The sequence below is a fragment of the Delphinus delphis genome, chromosome 5 (genome assembly GCF_949987515.2).
Source record: "Delphinus delphis chromosome 5, mDelDel1.2, whole genome shotgun sequence".
NCBI classification, from domain to species: Eukaryota; Metazoa; Chordata; class Mammalia; order Artiodactyla; family Delphinidae; genus Delphinus; species Delphinus delphis.
In genome coordinates, this window is record NC_082687.1 from 76,787,355 (window position 1) to 76,808,935 (window position 21,581).

A 21,581-nucleotide genomic window follows, 5' to 3' on the forward strand; every position below is an offset into this window, starting at 1 on the left:
CTCGGCTAAAGCAGACATGAAATTTTTGATGAGCTCATTAAAGATTCATAATGAACAGACTATGGGCATGCCAGCACACACAGTGTAGTTTCCCGAGATAAGTGCATCTAAACGCAAGGACAACAGTGCGGTTCCGGGCTTAATGCAGAAAACCGATGAGCTTGGGTTTTCTTCTGTATTTTGTTTTTATGTTTAGGTTTGATATACCATATAGTAGGTAACACCTAAATTTATTTTCAAAACTGAAAAAAAAGAGTGAAGAAGAAAAGTTATGTTCAATTTCATGTACAAAATGTTATATCCTTAAGACTCTCACACTTAGGGCTGAAATCCCAAGCGGGAAGGAGCTAGCAGAGGTCTTCCAGAGAGGGTTTCCCTGGTGGCGCAGTGGTTGAGAGTCTGCCTGCCAACGCAGGGGACACAGGTTCGTGCCCCAGTCTGGGAAGATCCCACATGCCGCGGAGCGGCTGGGCCCGTGAGCCATGGCCGCTGAGCCTGCGCCTCCGGAGCCTGTGCTCCGCAATGGGAGAGGCCAAAACGGTGAGAGGGACCAAAATCCAGGTCCCGTCTCCCGGGCTGAGGCTCTCTCCACTTTATTATTTCCTTTCTCTAGTTCCTTAAGGGAGAGTTCCCCTGGTTTAGTAGTTTTCACGTGAAAAACCAAGCCCTGATAGGAATCTGCAATTCTGGCCTGGCCCCTGTCCCGAGGCTGTTAAAGCTTAAACCTAGAGGAACTCAGGCCCACTTCCTTGAGGATCTGACAGGTTTGCTTTGCTATTTTTTATAAATAAAATTTCACAGAGAAGCTGCCTCCTTTCTTCCTTCTGGAAATTTAAAACCAGTACTGTACCTGAACCTCCTCAAAAATAGTTGCTTGCTCCTGATTAGTTAATGTTGTCAGGTGCTTCTGGAGTTCTAGTTTGGTTTTGGAAGAATTCATTCCTATTAAGAGAAAAAAAGAGACATGAGAACACTCTAGGTAACAGTTACGAGGTACAGTTAACACTTCCCATGCTCACTCCCCCCTCTTACATGACTTAACCACCTTCTTCAGGCTTCTGAGGTTTTATGGAAAGTCTAATCAATAATGTCGGTGATGATGATGACCCTGACAACAAGCAACATTTTTTTTTTTTTTTTTTTTTTGTGGTACGCGGGCCTCTCACTGCTGTGGCCTCTCCTGCTGCGGAGCACAGGCTCTGGACGCGCAGGCTCAGCGGCCATGGCTCACGGGCCCAGCCGCTCTGCAGCATGTGGGATCCTCCCGGACCGGGGCACAAACCCGCGTCCCCTGCATCGCAGGCAGACCCTCAATTACTGCGCCACCAGGGAAGCCCCTAAGCAACGTTTTTTGATTGAGCCCTCACGTGGTAGGCACTGACTTAAACATCAGGCCTGTATCATTTCATTTAATACTCAGAACAATCTGGTAAAGAGGACTTGATTAGCCCCATTTTACAGTTACGGAAACTGAGACCCAGAGAGCTCAGTTAATTCCCAAAGACCCCATACTGGACTCTCTGTCAGCTTTGTGTGGTTCCAAATTGCCTTTTTTCGCCACTACTCCAACACCTCACACAGCCAGAACATTGTCCGCAGGAAACGATAAATTCTCAGGGAGTATTTATATGTAAACTAGACAATCTCCCTTAAGGATAAACAACTACTGCCCCATTTGAAAACTGACCAACATTCTTCTCTTACAGGTTAGGCTAGGCTCTTTCACAAGAAAGTGATTTGTGTGGCTAACAACTTTCCCTTTACCACCACATGCTTAGTAATAGTCTTATGGCCACTTAAATAACATTACAAAGGATTCTGAGGGAAAGTCATTAAAATAAAGTTGCAATTTTAATGTCCATTAGAATTTGGTATTTCAGAAAGTTCCTTCTCCACACATATATGGCTCAGACCCTGTTTTGCCTTTTCTTGGCACCAGAGATAAATGCTACCCATGATGAAAAGATTTGGGATGAAAGGATTTGTTGACCTAACTATCGTGGGAAAAAAACTGCTGCTGATTACTTTTATTCCCAGGGCAGTCCTGTCCCCATCCACATGCCACCCCGTCTTCTCCTCCTGAGGGTGAGCCACTGGGGAGGGCCTTGGCCAAGTCTCTGTGCCAGATTTATCTACATTACTAGGATGGCCAGAGGGGACAGCTCTGAACAGGGACTTGGAAACCAGGCCTCTGTTTTACAGATGAGTTTGCTGAGGTCCGGAGAAGCCAGGCGACTGACAGGTCAGGAGGCCAATCGGCAGCCAAGCCTGCCCCAACGCCAGTGCTCCTCCATCGCCCACCCCGCACCCTGCAGCAGAAGGCAGGGCCCTCACCCTCCTAATAGGCAGTGGTGAGGTCGCTGCCCCTACTCAAACCACTGCAGCTCCCAGAAGTCCTTCCTCTTTCCACCACCATTTTATTTTTTTGGCCAAGAAAAGCCTGAGGCCACCATAAAAATAAAAGCCAATATTTCTTAAGTGATTGCTGTGCCACTTCATGCAACACTCCATAAATAATCTCATCTGATCCTCAACATAATCCTTGGAGTGGGCACTATTTTAAGCAATTCCAAGGTCTATAGATGAAGAAACTGAGGCACAGTGAAGTCAAATGTCTTGCCCAAGGTTATCAGCTAAGGGACGGACAAAGTCAGAATCTGACCCACATCTGTCTGCCCCCAGAGCCCACCCTAGGACACTCCACTGCTCCTTTACCCAGGCAGTCAAGCCACCTGACGCCACTGCCTTCAACAGGGAAGTGAAGTGCTAAGTGAAATAAGTCAGCCAGAAAAAGACAAGTACTGTATGTTTCCACTTGTACGTGGAATCTAAGAAACAAACAAATATAACAAAACAGAAACAGACTTAACAAAGGACTAGTGGTCGCAGGGGGGAGGGGAAGGGGGGGAAGGGTGAAATAGGTGAAGGGGATTAAGATGTACCAAGGGATTTAAACTACCAGTTATAAAATAAATAAGTCACAGGGATGTAATGTACAGCACAGGGAATACAGTCAATAATGTCATAATGATATTGTATGGTACATAAGAAATAAAAATACTGACTCACTATGTTATACATCTGAAACTAATAATATTGTAAGTCAACTATTCTTCAATCAGAAAAAAAGAGGTCAGTAAAAGTGCAGAAAGGACAGATGAATTTTATCAGAGCACAGTTCAGGTACTCCTCAGGCAAGCTGTCAGGTCATACAAGCCAGGCAAACAGAGATGCCTTTACTGCACTAACTACTTACATGTTGAATCAAAACAGTGTTTAAATTTATGAGTAAAATTAGCACTCAGAAATCATTAAATAAAAATCCTCCCTGCATATGGATGTCAATGACACAGTGCAAACATCCTCTCTTGGAAACACTGTACTGCTTGATGAGACATTCACATGTGGAGAAAAACCCCAAGAAGAGTCAGACTAATTATATATACTTCTAACAATCTCAGGTGAAATCATACAGACTATTCTTCATATTCAGCAGGTCTGGAGAGATCCTTAGACAGTTCTATCCTTGTCTTCAGGGTGCCTCAATTCATTAGGTTCTTCCTGCCCCATCTCAAATCAGAGGTGGTCTTTGTGGTCCCAGCACCTGCTCTTCCACTGTGCACCCTCCACAGGGCTTCTCACTACCTTCAGACTTGGCGGGGAACGGGAGTTTCTGCAGCAAGAAGGGGGCACTCCCCAGGTGATGCCAAAAGGTTTTAGAGGGGAGAAGCGAGGCAAGTGAGCCCGCCTTCATGATGTCTGGTTGAAAAGGCTCTTATTAAAGGGAGCTCTGATGAGTGCCTTTGCTTTGCTGAAGGCAAATTTACTTAGACAGCAAAAGGAAACCTCAGTAAAACTTTTTTTTTCCTTTTAGTGAAAGTATAATTCATTCCAAGAATTCCCAAAATGCTCCTCTAAACTTTAAAATAAGCAAAACACTATATAAATACTAGCAGTTGTACATAGTTCAAACACAGAATCAGCACAGCTGCACCCCTTACATGTTGTAAGTGTCCAACAGCACCCATATGTACAGTGTATTTATTCTATTTTACAGAGTCCAGAGCATACTGACTATATCAATTTATTAAGAAAACAGTCTTGGGACTTCCCTGGTGGCACGGTGGTTAAGAATCCACCTGCCAATGCAGGGGACATGGGTTCGAGCCCTGGTCTGGGAAGATCCCACAGGCCGCGGAGCAGCTAAGCCCCCGAGCCACAACTACTGAGCCTGCGTGCCACAACTACTGAAGCCCACGCGCCTAGAGCCCGTGGAGAAGCCACCACAATGAGAAGCCCTCACACTGCAACGAAGAGTAGCCCCTGCTCACCGCAAATAAAGAAAGCCTGCGCACAGCAACGAAGACCCAACTCAGCCTGAATAAATATATTAAAAAAAAAAAAAAAAGTCTTTCTTTTTGTTGCCATGTCATTGGTCCTCTCCACAGTTTATGGAGTCCCTGGCCAGATCATAACTTCCTATTAGAACTACTCCTATGGGAACATACAATGAGCTTTAATAAATGACTCATTCTACTTATTAGGGATGCAATATAGCAAAAAGCAAGAACCTTGAACTGTTCATAAAATAATCAGCATCTCCCCTACTAAGGATGGCTCTAATAATGTGCCGTCTATACTTTAGAAATGCTTCCCATCATGTAGGCAAAATATAATCCTCACTAGCCTTCTAATTGTGCTATTTATTGGATGTTTTTACATTAGCATAGCTTCTGCTTTGCTTGGATTTTATCCAGTAAAAAGATAAATGAAATGATAATTCCGAAACGATAGCAGCAAAATCCCCACCACAATTAAACTTTTCAGCTATATTTTTCTGAAAGCTAAGCCAGACCAAAGAAAGATGTATCAAGTGGAACTCTGGAACCCTTCCAGTTCCTGCAGATCAGGATCTGCTTTATCTTCAAGGCCAAAGTCATTGTTGGCTTCTTAATAAGCTCATAAGAGACATTTCTGTCATTTACCTTATCTTGACAACCACTAAGGAAAGGGTTAGTGATCCTCTCAGATGGGATCTCTTGTTAAAGCACACGTTTTCTTGTTCCCAAATATATTTTGTATAATGTCAGCAAGGAGTAACAGCTAGGAAAACACAGTTGAAAATGGTAATCATTTTGATTCATTTTAAAGAGCACTGAAATGCCAGCAAATGAAACTTCAAAGACCTTAAGATGATGTCAATTTGTCTTTCAAAAGGGAAATCAGATACGACTTCAAACCCATCAGGATGGTTATCATCCCCAAATCCCAGAAACTAAGTTTGCTTATCCCTGAAATGTGCAAATAATCCCTTTTCCTCCCAGAGGTGGTGAGGATTAAGTGGATGATAATACATGTTAAAGAAAACACTTAGTACAGTGCCAGGCACATCTTAAGTATGCTAACCGGAACGTGTACTGCAGTTTCTCCCTAAGCCACATTTCTAGGAATCGTAGTCCATACTCGCAGCATCACTTCCTGTGCGCTTTCTCATGGGCTCCTCAGCTGCAACCTACCTTACGGCTGCTCCCTCCACTAAAACTGTTCCGGCAGAGGTTATCGATGACGCTGTCATTGACTTACCCGGTGGAAATTCTTAGCTCTCTTGTTACGAGACCCCTCCATGGTAGCTGAAGTGACTGACCACTCACACCACCTTGCTAACAATGCAACTGGTCTTGTTCCCTGTGGTCCCCTTACTCCTCCACTGCCCTCAGAGCCCCTTGAGGGGAGATGGTCTAGGCACAGTGCCTGACATACAGAAGACATCCACCTATGAGCCCTGTAACTAACACAAGCCTCCACGGGGCAGAACCTTCCAACGAATTTGCCCAGGACCCTTAACAGCCCCCCGCCCACCCTGCCGCCCTCCCACCCCGGCTCACCCTCAATCCGCTCACAGAGCTTGTGCAGGCCCTGCAGGGGGCAGCCCTCACACAGCTGGGCCGTCGCCTTCGCTGTCTGCTGCACCGCAGCCACTGTGAAGGCCTGCTTCAGGGTCATCATGATCTCATCCACCTGATCGAAGAGAGGAGACTATAGTCATCAAAAAGTCCATTTAAAATGAGCTGGGCAGATGGGACTTCCCTGGTGGAGCAGTGGTTAAGAATCCGCCTGCCAATGCAGGGGACACGGGTTCAAGCCCTGGTCTGGGAAGATCCCACATGCCGCGGAGCAACTAAGCCCGTGCACCACGACTACTGAGTCTGCGCTCTAGAGCCTGTGAGCCACAACTACTCAGCCCGCGAGCCACAACTACTGAAGCCCACACGCCTAGATCCCGTGCTCCGCAACAAGAGAAGCCACCACAATGAGAAAGCCTGCGCACTGCAATGAAGAGTAGCCCCCGCTCACCGCAACTAGAGAAAGCCCGTGCGCAGCAACAAAGACCCAGCGCAGCCAAAAATAAATAAATAAATTTATTAAAAAAAAAAAAAAAAAAAGCTGGGCAGAGATTTCAGGACTCTGTGGAAAGACTCAGTACTTTAAGATTCTTCTGGACTGTTAGTCACAGGTTAATGAATAATAATCATAATACCTGCTAGGATTACACATAGCCTAGAAACACTACAAATGCTCAAAGCTCTTCAAGGAGATAAGGTAAAAACTAGACGCAAATTAAATACTGAATGAAAACCAACTCTTCTGATCAAAAGTCCAAAATGACATTTGAAAAATGCTAAAGCAGAGGGTGAAAGTGAGCAGGCCTTTAAGAATGATGAAAATTGAAAATGCACATCGAATTAAGTCTCAGGTATGTACTAGCTGGTTATCAAATAGTGACGAAAGAATAATTAAAGCCAAATAATATGTCAATGAGGCCATATGGCTTTGCTAAGTAAAGATATCAGTGAGGCTGAAATCCCTTGTAAAGGAGACTTTAAGAACGGCCCCTTCTCACTTACCAGAGCTTCATTTGTGCACTGAAACACGTAACAGACGAAATGAAAGCCTCCACCTCCCGAAGACTCTCGGCAGATAAACCCAAAGTGGTCCACATGTCTAATACCCTGTTGAAGGCAGGGACAAGAACAAGGAATGGTCAGTTATATCCAGAAAAGGCACCACTGCCAGACATGCAACTGAAGAGTCACACAGCACAATTTTAAAGGACATTATAAAAGTATTATTTTCTCAGATATTTTAAATGTCTAAAAACATCTCTCAAATATGAAGTTCTACTAAAATGTTACTCTGATTATCCCCACAATAAGAGAAGTAGGATCTGAAAACTGGAGTTTTTACTGCTCATTTTAGTAGTGAAAGGAAGTGGAGAAAAGCTGACACAAAAAAATGAGAATTCTTCTTCAGTATCAAGGAATTAGCAGACGAGAGATTAACATACAAACACATATGCACACATATGCAAACACATGCAGACACAAAGTTTAAAAGATTTAAAACATACGTACTACTAAAATAACAAATATGTAAATACTGAAGTAAACTGGTAGGAAGAATGAGTCAAAAATTATACATACAAGAGAAGAGAGACGCTTTTAGACATAAGATATGAAGGCCAAAGTTCTACCATAGTTTCCTAAGAGCTCTTTTTAATAAATATTAATATGTACGCTTGTTTTGAAAGTATAAGCTAAGAGGCACCTTAATACAGATTAGACATCACCCATAAACATTAATATGCAGCATCTCCTGAAAGCACCAGCAGGCAGAGACATGAGTGCTGACAGCTTGAAGGGCAGGTGATCATGTAAACTTGTAAACTGTACCCTTTAGGAAATAATTAAACTATCACATGAAAAAGCAGATATTTAATACGAACATTACAATACAAATAGCAGCAAATCAAGATAAAAAGTATCTTGAGTAAAATTGGCATAGCTCGTTATAATTAACAGATTCTCCAAAATCTCTCTATGAAACACACCCAGGAGATGTGCAAGTAAGAACTCAAGCAGATACTGTACTCTGAGGAAAACAGCCTCAAAATAGTCACTATTTATTATATTTTAAGGAAGAAGAAATAATGATCTTGGTACCTCAAAAGTTATGAATTTTTATAAAGTAAAAATAAGTATCTATTTAAAAATATTAACTGTGTGTGAATGTATATATAAATATGCACACACACACACACACACCTGGAAATCATGACTGTGGAACATTACTACCAATGCCTGAAAAAAAAGAAAAGGAGACCTATTTTCTCCAGTAGGTTATGGTTGCTAAAAGCAAAATTCTTAATTTCAAAATTATATTTATAGTTTGCCTTAATACACAAAAGGAAATGCAAGATCACAAACCCAGTACTTAGAAAGCATACATCTTGTGACCGTAACCACTTCTGCTGAAAGACGGTAAAAGTATTCATTAAAAAATCAAATGGCAATTGAGCTGATAACCCATCTCCATTTACCTGAGAGCAAAAGGATATCTCCTTAAAATTTTTCTCCAACGCTATTTTTTTGGTGTCAGGACTGATGAGGTAAACTTCAGACTGACCAATCTTAAAAGACAAACAAAAAAAGAAACTAGCTTTTTATGAACACTGAATTCAGATTTATACACGAACTTTCTCATTTCATAACCTATGAAAATAGAGACTCAATGGGTCAAGCTCCTATAGAATTCTGACCATCTCATGTAGAAAATCACTTCAAGGTCACAATCTATCCTACAGATTTCAGGTAGCACAGACAACCATCAGTGTGTTCACCTACATCAGGCAGCAGTCTTGAGGTGAAAGGACCAAATATACAGAAGTTGGCAACTAAGCCTCAGGTTCCCACATCCCCCCTTTGTAAGGAAGAGAGGTTTCTACATAAGTGAACCTCCCAGGAAACAGGAGCTTCTCTTTCAAGATTTCTAGAACACTTCCTAATGATTAGAAAAGTCTTCTTAAATTATTGTTAAAACAATCTACCATTTGTTGAATGCATACTGTGTTAGATATTCACTACTGCTTACCTGACTTTCTAAAAAAGCTAGAGCGTTAGGACAAATTAACACTGTCTTACATACCTGGGTCAGCGTAACAGATCTCCATTACAGCAGGGGACTGTGTTGCAATAACCACACTGTTAACTGTGCAGCACCCCTCCCTCACCTTGCTGCTCCCTGAACCCAGCTGGCCACAATGAAACCTGCTCAGTGAAAATCACTTCCTCAAGAAAGTCTTCCCTGATTCCCCAGATGCCCTCACAGCATCCTTTACTTCTCCTTTACGGCATTTATCACAATTTTAGTGAGACAATTACCTGTACAATCGCCAGTCTCTCATTGGAATCTAAATTCCACGTGGGCAGAGATCATGCCTGTCTTGTTCACTGCTGTACTTCTAACGTATTACACAGGACCCTGTATACAGCAGTCACATAATAAGTACTTGAAAATAAATGCACTGAGCAGCTTTCCCAATGACACCAAGAGGGTTTTTGCTTTGTTTTGTTTTTTTAAAATATATATCACACATTACAGCACCAGACTGACTGCCAACGTAGCACTCTTTTCAGTATACTAGGTCAACCATGAAAAGAGGAAGAAATCGGGCCTCTGACACCTCATCTTGATCTTGAACCTGCATACATCCACACAGCCAGCTTCCTCACTCCTGGGCCATCCTCTGCCCCCAATTAGGCACAGACGCCAAGACTTTACATTTAAGCTCGTGTTGCTCTCTCTAGTCAGCCTTAGGCCAAAGAAGAGACAGAGGAGGCCGAGGAACAATCCACTCCCTATATTGTCAGAGACCAGCTTGCTACTGGGCCAGCTGAGTCCCATCGGCTCAGACCCAGAGGACTCCCAGGGAGGGCAGCCTGACCAGAAGAGCCGAGATCAGCATGGAACCCAGGAGCAGCGACTGCAAGGGACAGCTTCCCTGCCCATGCCTTTTCTGGCAGTTGGCTGTCAGTTTACCAAACCATTTCTAGGAAAAAGTGAGTGAGCAATTGGCTAAACTAATATTTCAGCTTGGGTATCAATTTCAAATATCATGTTATCCCCAAATCTAATTATCCAGATAACAAAGGGTAAGTATTTTACAAATTAGTAAAAATAGTAAAGAAGGGGTATTTTCCAAAAAGATTTTGTTGAAATACATTACTTGAAATTAATATCCATTTTTAAAATCTCCTTTGGGGGCCTCTTTTACACATATTAACTCTTCTTTCCACATTGAAAAGGTGTCTTCACAACCATGGGGGAGGGGGATAAAAGTCATAGAGGATATAAGATAAGAGTCTCTTTTGTGACCCCCTGCTGAATTCCAAAGGCTAATTAGGGACTAAATAAGGATTTTATCTTGAGAAAAGAATTATTCAGTATAAAAACATATGGATTCACACATAAATCCAAAAGCAATTCACAAAGAATCTTCGCGTGATAAAGCAGATTTTCTTTTAAACACACAGATCAGACTGGGGATGCGCATGAGGCTTTGATAATATTTTACCGTGAAGAGCATAGTTCGATTTTCCTCAATATCCGTTGGCTGCACAATATTGTGTCCACTAATCAGGTGGTTCTCGATGTCGTTCTCCTCAAAGGAGCTGAAAAAACTACTACTCCGCAGGCCTGCGTCCTGAAACTCCTTCCTGAAGGCCAAGGAGCGCAGCCCGGGCTGGGAGAAGGACTTGCGCATCGGCCGTGGGCCCCGCTCCCGGTCCCCCGGCGGCTGCGGCGCAGCCCGGAGCTGATCCGAGGAGAAGCCGCCGCCGCTCACGTGGCTGAAGCCCTCGATGCACTCATCGATCAGGGCGGGCGGGGCCTTCCTGTGCGCCACCGCCACGCGGCCGCAGAACAGCACCTCGAACTTCTTGGCGAAAGTGTCATCGAACTCGGAAGGGCAGCGGAGCTCGTCCTGGCGGGCGATCTTCCCGGCCTGCCGGATGGAGCTGATGATCTCAGGCACCTGCCGGGCAAGGAAGGAGTGTTATTTGGAACCCGCAGTGGCTGGCACAGCACAGGACCCGCATCCACAGAAGCCAACGCCATGCTCTCCCCATCGGCACACGGCGTATTCCATCAGCCTGAAGGAGCATCCCACTGGGAATCTGGGACCAGGAGAGGGAAATGGGCAACTTACACAGAGACAAGAAGGGGAAAAGTATTTACTCAGCACCTCTTCCACGCTGGGGCTACGCTAGAGGATTCGCGCGCCCAACATCCTGCAAGCTTAAGTAAGGAGCTCACAGCCACACAGCCACACGTGGCAAGTCAAACCCAGGCTGGTGCCCCCACTCCAAAGCCAAAGGTCTTCTCCGGGAAGCTGCCACCAGAACATTATGCAGTTATTCTAATTTCATGGCAGTGCGTCTTGGCAGTGCGTCAAGTCTTCCAAAATAAATGACGGGATGAGGAGAACAAGACTGTAATTATCTTATACAACCTTTCTTCTAATCACAACATCATTATTTTCTCTAATGACAACTAACAATTTATTCCTCAGTCTTGTATTTCCCAAGAGTTGAATAGTATTGACTACACAGCTAGGAGGTTTTAATCAAGGCGTAAGCAACCCATGACAGTATCATAATCAGGGCAACACACGGGCTTCTTTCCACTGAGCTTCTAAAGCCTTTGATTCCTAATGTAAAGTCATGATCAAGAGAATGAACAAAAGGGTCTCGTGTGCTACTGTCGGCACTACTGCTACACCCTCTCATCATTAGCTTCTGACAAGATCCCTCAAAGAAGCCACAGACCGAGATGAGTCCTCAACCGCATGAATAAGCATCTGTGCAATCATCTGGATGATGTACAGCCTCGGTACTAACACAAAACAGGCACAAATTCAATTTTCATAAGGAAGGGCCTAGTTTTTGTTATGCCCTAACACCCAAAGCCAATTTTTCCTTTTCTCTTTGTAAGAAAATCCAATTTAAGACCCAATACCCATAGGCCCAATGTCTTTTTAATGACATAGAGGGAAAAGAACCCCTTTTCAATTCAAGTCAAAGATCAATACATACAGTAAAGGGAGGTGGTTTTAGTGGATTTTAAGAAGCAAGCTTATATTCTGTGTTCATAACATAATCCCCAAAGACCCAACGACTCAAAAGACTTTTCTCTTTGTGATTTCGTACCAAGCACACCTTAAAGACAATCTCTGCCATAAAGATTAAGATATATCCTTTCAAGATCTTTTATCGTACAAAAAGTCAGTTTTATCTTCAGAGATTTTATGTTTTAAAAAATTAATTCCTGAAGCATAAGACCTAAATGACACTAAGGAAGCCAGAATTTCAGCGTCAAGCAACCATGTGCCCGGAGTATTTGCTTGAGCTGTAGCTCATTCCTCCACTGACAAATAATTACATATCCTGTGGAGGCCTAAAAATTGTTCATCAATATAAAAGGACAGAGAGAAGAAAGTAGAAAGTCTAGATTTCACTCACACCTTTGCCAACCAGTCACTACAGGAACTTGGCAAAAACAGCCTGTTTTTCTCTCTGGGGGAAAAAAAATGCTTACAAGATTTTTCAGGTAAAAGTTGTTTCTGTAAGGGTAAAGAATAATGACTTTTTCAAAAAAAAAAAGAAAAACGATTTATGCAAGTGAAAACCTTGCCGCTTTTCTGAGCAAGTGGGTAAAATTATTTTATCAGGAGCCATGTGAATCTTCCTAATTACTAACCCCACTCTCTGAACAGAAAATTCAAAGCTTACTCAGTCTTTTGAGGCTTTTTTTAAAACAATAACTGACATTTCTATATGCTGGGTCTTCCACTGCATCTGAAGTGAGTAATGAATGGTGTCTTTCGTTACATATCAAAGGGGAGAGAAAATGTGTGAAGTCACATGAATTTATGGTGACTCAGCAATAAAAGGTACAAACACAAGTAAGACACAAAGTAGAGAACTTGCTTGTTCCCTCGCTTCACAAGGTCAGAGGAAGCTAAAGAGTACATCGTCCTTGGTCAGAGTTGAGCTGTGGTCATTTTTCCTACCACCAATCTCTCCTATCCTTTGATTAGAATCTTCGAAACACACGCTTTAGTCAAAGACCAGTGCCTCTACCTGCTCTAGCAGGTGCCTCTCCCTGCTCTAGTGAGCTATGTGAATATGGGTATCAAGGAGATAATTGGGGTTAAAAAAAAATCTCAGGGATCCTGACAAGAATATAACAACTTCAGAATATTTGAAGGCATATTGCCAAACACAGTTTCAACAATAAATTGTAAATAGTTAAAAATCTAACGTTTTTAAAACATTTCTGTAAGTCATTCAAGTACACTAGGAGACTAAATAAAAAGTGGACTCCACATGTGCCTAAGTTTGCAAAACTTTGATAGTTTAGTTCCCTTAACCAGAACAGACCTGAGCACCGTTTTTTGAAAAATGAAGGCATATGACAAACCCACAGCTAACGTCATACTCAACAGTGAAAAGCTGAAAGCACTCACTCTGAGATCAGGAACAAGACAAGGATCTCTCGTCACTTTTATTCAACACAGTTTTGGAAGTCCTAGCCAAGCAATCAAAGAAAAAGAAATAAAGGAATCCAAATTGGAAAGGAAGAAGTAAAACTGTCACTGTTTGCAGATGACATGACACTATACATAGAAAATCCTAAAGATGGTACCAGAAAACTACAAGAGCTCATCAATGAATTCAGTAATGTTTCAGGATACAAAAATTAATATACTGGGGACTTCCCTGGTGGCACAGTGGTTAAGAATCCACCTGCCAATGTAGGGGACATGGGTTCAAGCCCTGGTCCGGTCAGATCCCACATGCCACGGAGCAACTAAGCCCATGTGCCACAACTACTGAGCCTGCTCTCTAGAGCCTGCAAGCCACAACTACTGAGCCCATGTGCCACAACTACTGAAGCCCGCACACCTAGAGCCCACGCTCCGCAACAAGAGAAGCCACCACAATGAGAAGCCTGCACACCACAACTAAGAGTAGCCTCCACTCGCCGCAACTAGAGAAAGCCCGCATGCAGCAACAAACACCCACTGCAGCCAAAAATAAATAAATTAATTAATTAAAGAAAATTAATACACAGAAATCTGTTGCATTTCTATACACTAACAACAAATTATCAGAAACAGAAATTAAGGAGACAATCTCATTTACCATTGCATCAAAAAGAATAAAACACCTAGGAATAAACATACCTAAGGAGGCAAAAGACCTGTATTCCAAAAACTATTAAGATGCTGACGAAAGAAATTGAAGACAACACAGACAGATGGAAAGACATACCGTGTTTTTGGACTGGAAGAATCAATATTGTTAAAATGACTATACTACCCAAGGCAATCTACAGATTCACTGCAATCCCTATCAAACTACCAATGGCATTTTTCACAGAACTAGAACAAATAATTTTAAAATGTATATGGAAACACAAAAGACCCCGAATAGCCAAACAATCTTGAGAAAGAAGAACAGAGATGGAGGAATCACACTCCCTGACTTCAGATTATTTTACAAAGCTACGGTAATCAAAACAGTATGATTTTGTACTGACACAAAAGCAGACATACAGATCAACAGAACAGGATAGAAAAACCAGAAATAAACCCATACACTTATGGTCAATTAATCTACAGTATCTATGACAAAGGAGGCAAAAATATACAATGGAGAAAAGACAGTTTCTTCAATAAGTGATGCTGTACACCTACATGTAAAAGAATGAAATCAGAACATTCTCTAACACATATACAAAAATAAACTCAGAATGGCTTAAAGACCTAAATGTAAGAATGGATACTATAAAACTCCTAGAGGAAAACATAGGCAGAACACTCTTTGACATAAATTGAAGCAATATTTTTTTGGATCCATCTCCTAAAGGGAATAAAAGTGAAGACAAACAAAGGGGACCTAATTACACTTAAAAGCTTTTGCACAACAAAGGACACCACTGACAAAACAAAGACAGTCTAGTAGATGGGAGAAAATATTTGCAAATGATATGACGAATAAGGGATTAATATCTAACATATATAAACAGCTCATACAACTTAACATCAAAAAAACAAACAACCCAATTTTTAAAATGGGCAGAAGAATAGACATTTTTCCAAAGAAGAAAGGCAGATGGCCAACAGGCACAGGAAAAGCTGCTCAACATCACTAATCATCAGGGAAATGCAAATCAAAACCACAATGATCTCACACCTGTCACAGAACAGCTATCATCAAAAAGAACACAAATAACAAATGTTGGCAAGGATGTGGGGAAAAGCGAACCCTCGTACACTGTTGGTAGGAATGTAAATTCGTGCAGCCACTGTGGAAATCAGCGTGGAGGTTTCTCAAAAAGCTAAAAATAGAACTACCATATGACCTAGCAATTCCACTACTGGGTATACATCTGAGAAAAACAAAAATGAATTTGAAAAGATACATGCACCCCAATGTTCACAGCAGCATTATTTACAATTGCCAAGACAGGGAAAAAACCTAAGTGTCCATCAACATATGAATGGATAAAGAATAGGTGGTGTATATATATATACAATGGAATACTACTCAGCCATAAAAAAGAATGAAAGTTTACCATCTGCAGCAACGTGGATGGATTTGGAGGGCATTATGCTAAGTGAAATAAGTCAAGAGAAAATCACTTATATGTGAAGTCTAAAAAATACAACAAATTTAGTGAATACAACAAGAAAGAAGCAGACTTACAGATATAGAGAACTAGTGGTTACCAGTGGGGAGAGGAGCAACATAAGGGTAGGGGAGCGGGAGGTACAAACTACTGGGTGTAAGACAGGTTCAAGGAGGTATTGTGGAACACAGGGAATATAGTCAATATTCTGTAGTAACTGTAAGCGGAAAGTAACCTTTAAAAATTGTATAAAAATTTTTTTAAAAAAGAAAAATGAAGGCATACTGTCCACTTGTGATGAAATCCTGAATTCTCTATTTTTTTTTAATAAATTTATTTATTTTATTTTTGGCTGCGCTGGGTCTTCATTGCTGCACATGGGCTTTTCTCTGGTTGTGAGAGGGGGCTACTCTTCGTTGCGGTATGCAGGCTTCTCACGGTGGTGGCTTCTCTTGTTATGGAGCCTGGGCTCTAGGCGCGTGGGCTTCAGTAGTTGTGGCACGCAGGCTCAGCAGTTGTGGCGCACGGGCTTAGCTGCTCCGCGGCATGTGGGATCTTCTGGACCAGCGATCGAACCCGTGTCCCCTGCGTTGGCAGGCGGATTCTTAACCACTGCGCCACAGGGAAGCCCCTGAATTCTCTATTCTTTATAACTCTGTCCTAGACTCACCTATACTGTTGCTTGTTACATAAGGGAACTGGGCCACTTACTTCATTTTAGTTTCAAACACTGTCCTTGGTATGACTGGATGCCAGAAGGTAGGGATTCAGAAGTGTGAGATGAACACAAGGTAGCCCTCTGCCTTGGAAGGGAGTGGGGCCTGGAGGGAAGTTTGATTAGAACCCTTTACAGTAACAGAGATGGGGTTTGCTGGGAACCTGGACTAAGCAGCAAGCACTGAAGATAGAGAGAAAGGCTGCGTGAAAGATTCTGGAAGACAGACCCACAAGACTTGGTGATTACCCAGACAGGGGCATTGAGGGTGTGGAAGACGGCACGGGACTCACAGGGCTCTGGCTTAGACTTCTTCAGTAGGGAATACAGAGGCAGCAGGCTTGAGGAGAGATTACAATGAGCTCTGCTCCTGTCCATGCTGAGTACGAACAAGAGGACTTGAACGTAAAGGCATCTAGTGGGCAGCTGGACAAGCCAGCCTGGAGTCCAAGACAGGAGATCTAGACCGGACATCACCAGCACATATACACAGACCAGAGGTGGCTGATGCCTTGAGAACAGAAAAAGGGAAAGTAAAGGAAGAGGGCAAAGATGAGATGTTTAGGATACACCAACATTTCAGGTATAAAGAAGCTGAGGAATCACAGGCAGAGAAGCAGGAGGACAGGCAGGCAGGCAAGGATGATGCCAGAGATGGCAAAAGAAACAAGCACTCCTTCTTCAAGAAAGGGAGAAGAGGGGGCTGAAACTAAACCAAGGGCTGAGACGGGTCTGCTGAAGTTGGCAGCTTACAGACAGACATATATAAAATAAAGAGGGGATGCCCACACTGACCGTCCAAAGTAAGCAAGCAACTGAAAAATGTCTCAAGGTGACACTTTAGTCTATGAGAACGTATACTTAAAGTTACAATATTTACTGCAAACATACAGACACTTTCAGGGCAAATAGGCTGAGGTCAGTGGAGTTTATTCCCACGATATAATCTGAGTACTTTGAAAAAAATCTGTTTTTACTTTAGTCACAGCAGTAATATCTACGTCATTTCTGATTGCAGATAAGGAGATAAAGTAAATCAACTAACTGCAGCAAAAACAAGAATCTGAAAAGCATTTTGTTGAGATAAATTCAATGAGGGTTTGAGATTTGGTTTTCTTTCAATAACAGGGATCACAACAAAAATGTAAATTGAAATGAATCGCCAATAATGAAGAAACAGGCCCTTTTAGACATATAAAAATTTACTGAACTGCTCTTCTGTCAACCTATTTGAATTTATACTAAAGGTCAATTTTAAAGCAAGTCTGCACTTATTTCACAGCCAAAACAAGTTTCTTTTGAATTCACATACTAACAAATACACAGTATAGTATGAAGTTTCTGTAGCAGGTTTGAGTGAATATTGTTGTATAAGTAGCCAGAAAATGATACTCTAAGAGAATTAGAAATATTCATTTCTGTAAATAAAGTCCTTATTTAAACCTGTGGGTCAAGTTTCTTTTTAAGGATTTGAGGATTTTAAAGGATTATAAACACACGGCAAGTGTAATTTTATTCACAAGGACTTAGGAAAGAGCTCCTGAAACAGTATTTAGAACAAAAAGCCATTTTGCTGTACGTTTACACGTTTGTTTTTCTGCCAACTAGTAACAAATAAAATATTAAATGAATCTAAAGCAGCCCATATTTGCATTTAGAACTCTAGCATTTCCTCCTGTTATTTAAGATTAAAGCATTCCAAAATTGCAAAAACATGGCAGGCCACACTGTGTTTTGTCCGTTGGATTAAATGTTCCCACACTGCAAGGAGTTAAAACAAGCACTTCAAACAGAAAATAATCATTCCACATAATTATTTTCCAGAAGGAACAGACTTGTGTTTTCTTTTTGTTGATGAGTGGTTATTTGTACTTACTGGTCATAAACAACGTAAATAGGGGAAGAAAACGAAATTAAACCGTGTCGCCTCACTCTACCTTACATGTCTTGAATTTCACACAAAACGACTAAGAAAATACCTTCTTACTAGTGCTCCATACTCAAGTTATTTAAAGAGAATAAGACAGTTGTCTAATGCTCTCTATATAAGACATGCATGAGCATTCATATTACCCAACGGTCCAGCCTGTCAAGACTAGATTCGAAATAAAGATGTGAATACACCTCATACAGTGAATGAGACGAGATTCCTCCTGGCCTTCGTAGAGGTTCACAGTGCAGGGAGGAAGAGACACGTCTGCATGTGCAATTTCCAATGCGTGCTAGAGAAGGCTGGTCCCCAGGAGAGGTCTGTCGTGACTCCTCAAAGGGAACCAATGCCTCCACTCCTGCTGTGCGCTTACAATTAGCCAAAGGGCAGATGAATGCATTACATCTTCCCAAAATAAAGATCAAACGTGCTGTGAGCTGGCTGGGGAAGTGCCTGGCACGTCAGAAACACTGATGACTCCTGGCCCCTAACGCAGGTCTCACACCCTCAGTCAGGACTGCCTCATCTTTCTATCCTCCAGGTCAAACAAAAGTAGTAGTATTCAGCCACTCTAGTTCTGATATGGCAAACTGGATAAACTCTTATCTTAGTAGCTTTTAAACCCCATGAAAGGTGCAATGCAAACACAAAACCCAGCGTCATGTTCCAAAATAATCGTTTGAAAGGTTCAAACGATTGAGGTTGAATCGTTGAATTGAGGTTCAAACCTACAACCTTCTGGCTAAACTGGCACTTTTCTACAAACACTTAAAACAATGAGACTAAAATCCAACTCGAGAAGTGATTTAATAGCTGCAGGAGCTAACAAAAGAAGGTGGGAGAAGAAAGGAAGAGTAGGAGAAGATATGGCTGTAAAATTAGGAAGTTGTTTCGTTAAGTTTTCTAAAACAATTTTTAGAAGCCAAGACGTTTTCAATGGTCAGCATAAACACTGACAGAAATCACTGGATGTTCAACCTGGGAACATGAGTCCTCAAAGTCCAACCCTCTTCATTTAATGCACTGATTCGCAACTCAAATGTGGCCGCACATTAGAACTGCCAGTAATTTTAAAAATGAGTGACTACTCATCAGTTGAGGTGAAGCAGCCTGTGGAGGTGGGGCCCTGGCACCTGCAGTTTTTGGAAGCACCTGACAGCTCTCAGCTCTCTTACCACCTGTCCTCTGTCATGCCCCGAGGTAAGGAACGCGCTCCTCTCCCTGCCCGCTACACCATCACACCCAAAATCCATGGGATTATTAAGACCCTAGGCAAGCTGTGAACAGCAATAAAGCAGCCCAACTGCACAGATCCAGACCCTGCTCACAGCACAGATGAACAAACTAGTGAAGACAAAAACACAAGACTCGCCACAGGTATCTGACAAGCTAGTTATACCATTTAAGGGCAAATCTGATTTGCAAATAAACTGACTGTATTTCAGAGGTCTCAGGTTGTTAAACACGTAAGAGCAAATGCCTTATAAGAAATGCTACTCTATAATTTTGATTAAAGTTTACTTCAAAATAATCTCTCCAAGATTACGAAACATTCACAAATATAACGAACTAGCAGTTAACCATAGCAATCACCCGGTATCAGTTACGTATGTTACATAATCTTCGAAAAGGGCTACTGCGGTCTCTCTTCTACAAGGCAGGGCAACTAAAAACGTATAAACGTGCTATAAGAAACCGTTAAACAGAGCGCTGGCTCCTTCTCCAGGACACACGCCATAATTAGTTTCTATAAATGATGCCCTTTTGAAATTTTATCACTGAGGAGAGATCTTCAATAAAGGAATATTTGGTCACATAGCGTGCATTTATAAACAAAGCAGTGAAACCAGCTAGAGCACTGGGCACCAATAGTGTTTTGCTTCTACCTAAAATCACCCAGGACCAAACATAGTAAACTCGTTAGGTGGGACACACAGGCCCACCCAACCCACAGTTCATGAAGCCACAGTTCCCGGACCATGTCCCCTGCAATGGAAGCAAGTAGTCTTAACCACCGGACTGCCAGGGAAGTCCCCAGACTCCTTTTTAAACTCAGCAGCAGAATGTACTCTTTAGTCATCTTTTATTTTCAGTAGAAGCTTAATACACATCCATATAAAAGAAAAATACAAAAACATATAAAGTTAAAGTTGCCTATAATCCCAAGCCCAGAGATATCAGAGTTAGCAGTTTTTTTCTTACCTACGGCTGCTTGTGTATACTAAATGGTCATTTCCTTTACTTAAAAAAAAAAAGGATCATAGTGTTCTGCATTTATCGTCATGGGCATAGTGTCGACCCATTCTAGAACCACCTCATTCCTTTCCAATCACAGCATCAATTTCATTCACTGCAAACACTGTACACAATGGAAATACCAAAAAAAAAAAAATTTTTTTTTAACCTATTCAGGATCCAATTCCAATTAACCTCATGCTACCTGTCATGAATTCTGCTCAATCAGAAGCCGTTCTGGCAAATGTGTGAGGAGCACCCCAAACTTTGCATATACCACTTAGGCTTCCCCTAGCTGCGTTTAGAGCATGAAGTGTTTGTGTGCATGTGGGAAGCGGGGGAGGTAAGTAAGAGAGATGAGAGTGAACCCAGTATTGCTTATTAGACCACAGAGACACATTCCATTTGGAGGGAAATGGGGGAGAGAGGGCATGTGGGAGCAGAAACAGAATAAACTTTAAAAAGATAGAAAAAGTCAGCCCTAACTCCTTCCCCAGCTGAAGCCATGAATCTACTGCACTGACAGTTCCTACAGGGAACTCTGGAGCTGAAATGCCAAAATAAGCTCCAAACTCTGCCACTTCATGTGCAAGTCTGAGCAGGACACCCAGCTTCTTAGAAGCTCGGCATCCTCTTATATCAAAATTGGATATTACCAGCTACCCTTTTAGGTTGTTTTGAGGAGAAAATTAAACAATGTGAAAGTTGTTAGTGTAGAGCCTAGCACATATTAGGTCCAAAAAATGCCAACTGTGACCTTCACATTTGCCAAGTAAGAAAAGGTCAGCTCTCTATTATTAAAGTACCAGCACCTAAAGGCAATGAGCTTGCTATTATTCCAACTGCCTTTCAGTACAGAACTGGTAATAAGTGACAAAAATTTATTCCATATCAGCCAGCCACAGATAATGCCAATCACATTTTTAATGTGACCAAATTTCCAAACATCCTGTAGGCAATGAAACTCTCGCCCAGCTCACCCCAAAATATAAGAGTAGCAAAGCTCTGATTAAAATGGAGTTGGGGGGGAAGATGGCGGAAGAGTAAGACACGGAGATCACCTTCCTCCCCACAGAAACACCAGAAATACATCTACACGTGAAACAACTCCTACAGAACACCTACTGAACGCTGGCAGAAGACCTCAGACCTCCCAAAAGGCGAGAAACT

The 21,581-nt window shown here is 42.1% G+C and overlaps 1 protein-coding gene across 5 annotated transcripts in view; it reads right to left on the minus strand.

The window, feature by feature from the left end:
• TBC1D1 (TBC1 domain family member 1) overlaps positions 1-21,581 on the minus strand; it is a 215,191-nt gene that overhangs the window by 93,383 nt on the left and 100,227 nt on the right. For all 5 annotated transcript variants that reach the window (XM_060012706.1, XM_060012704.1, XM_060012705.1 and 2 more), the window contains exons 2-6: positions 10,412-10,870; positions 8,378-8,467; positions 6,906-7,010; positions 5,886-6,018; positions 851-942 (exon numbers count right to left, since the gene is read on the minus strand). In XM_060012706.1, coding sequence (XP_059868689.1) covers positions 851-942; positions 5,886-6,018; positions 6,906-7,010; positions 8,378-8,467; positions 10,412-10,870 — 879 coding nt within the window. The remainder of the gene's footprint in view (positions 1-850; positions 943-5,885; positions 6,019-6,905; positions 7,011-8,377; positions 8,468-10,411; positions 10,871-21,581) is intronic.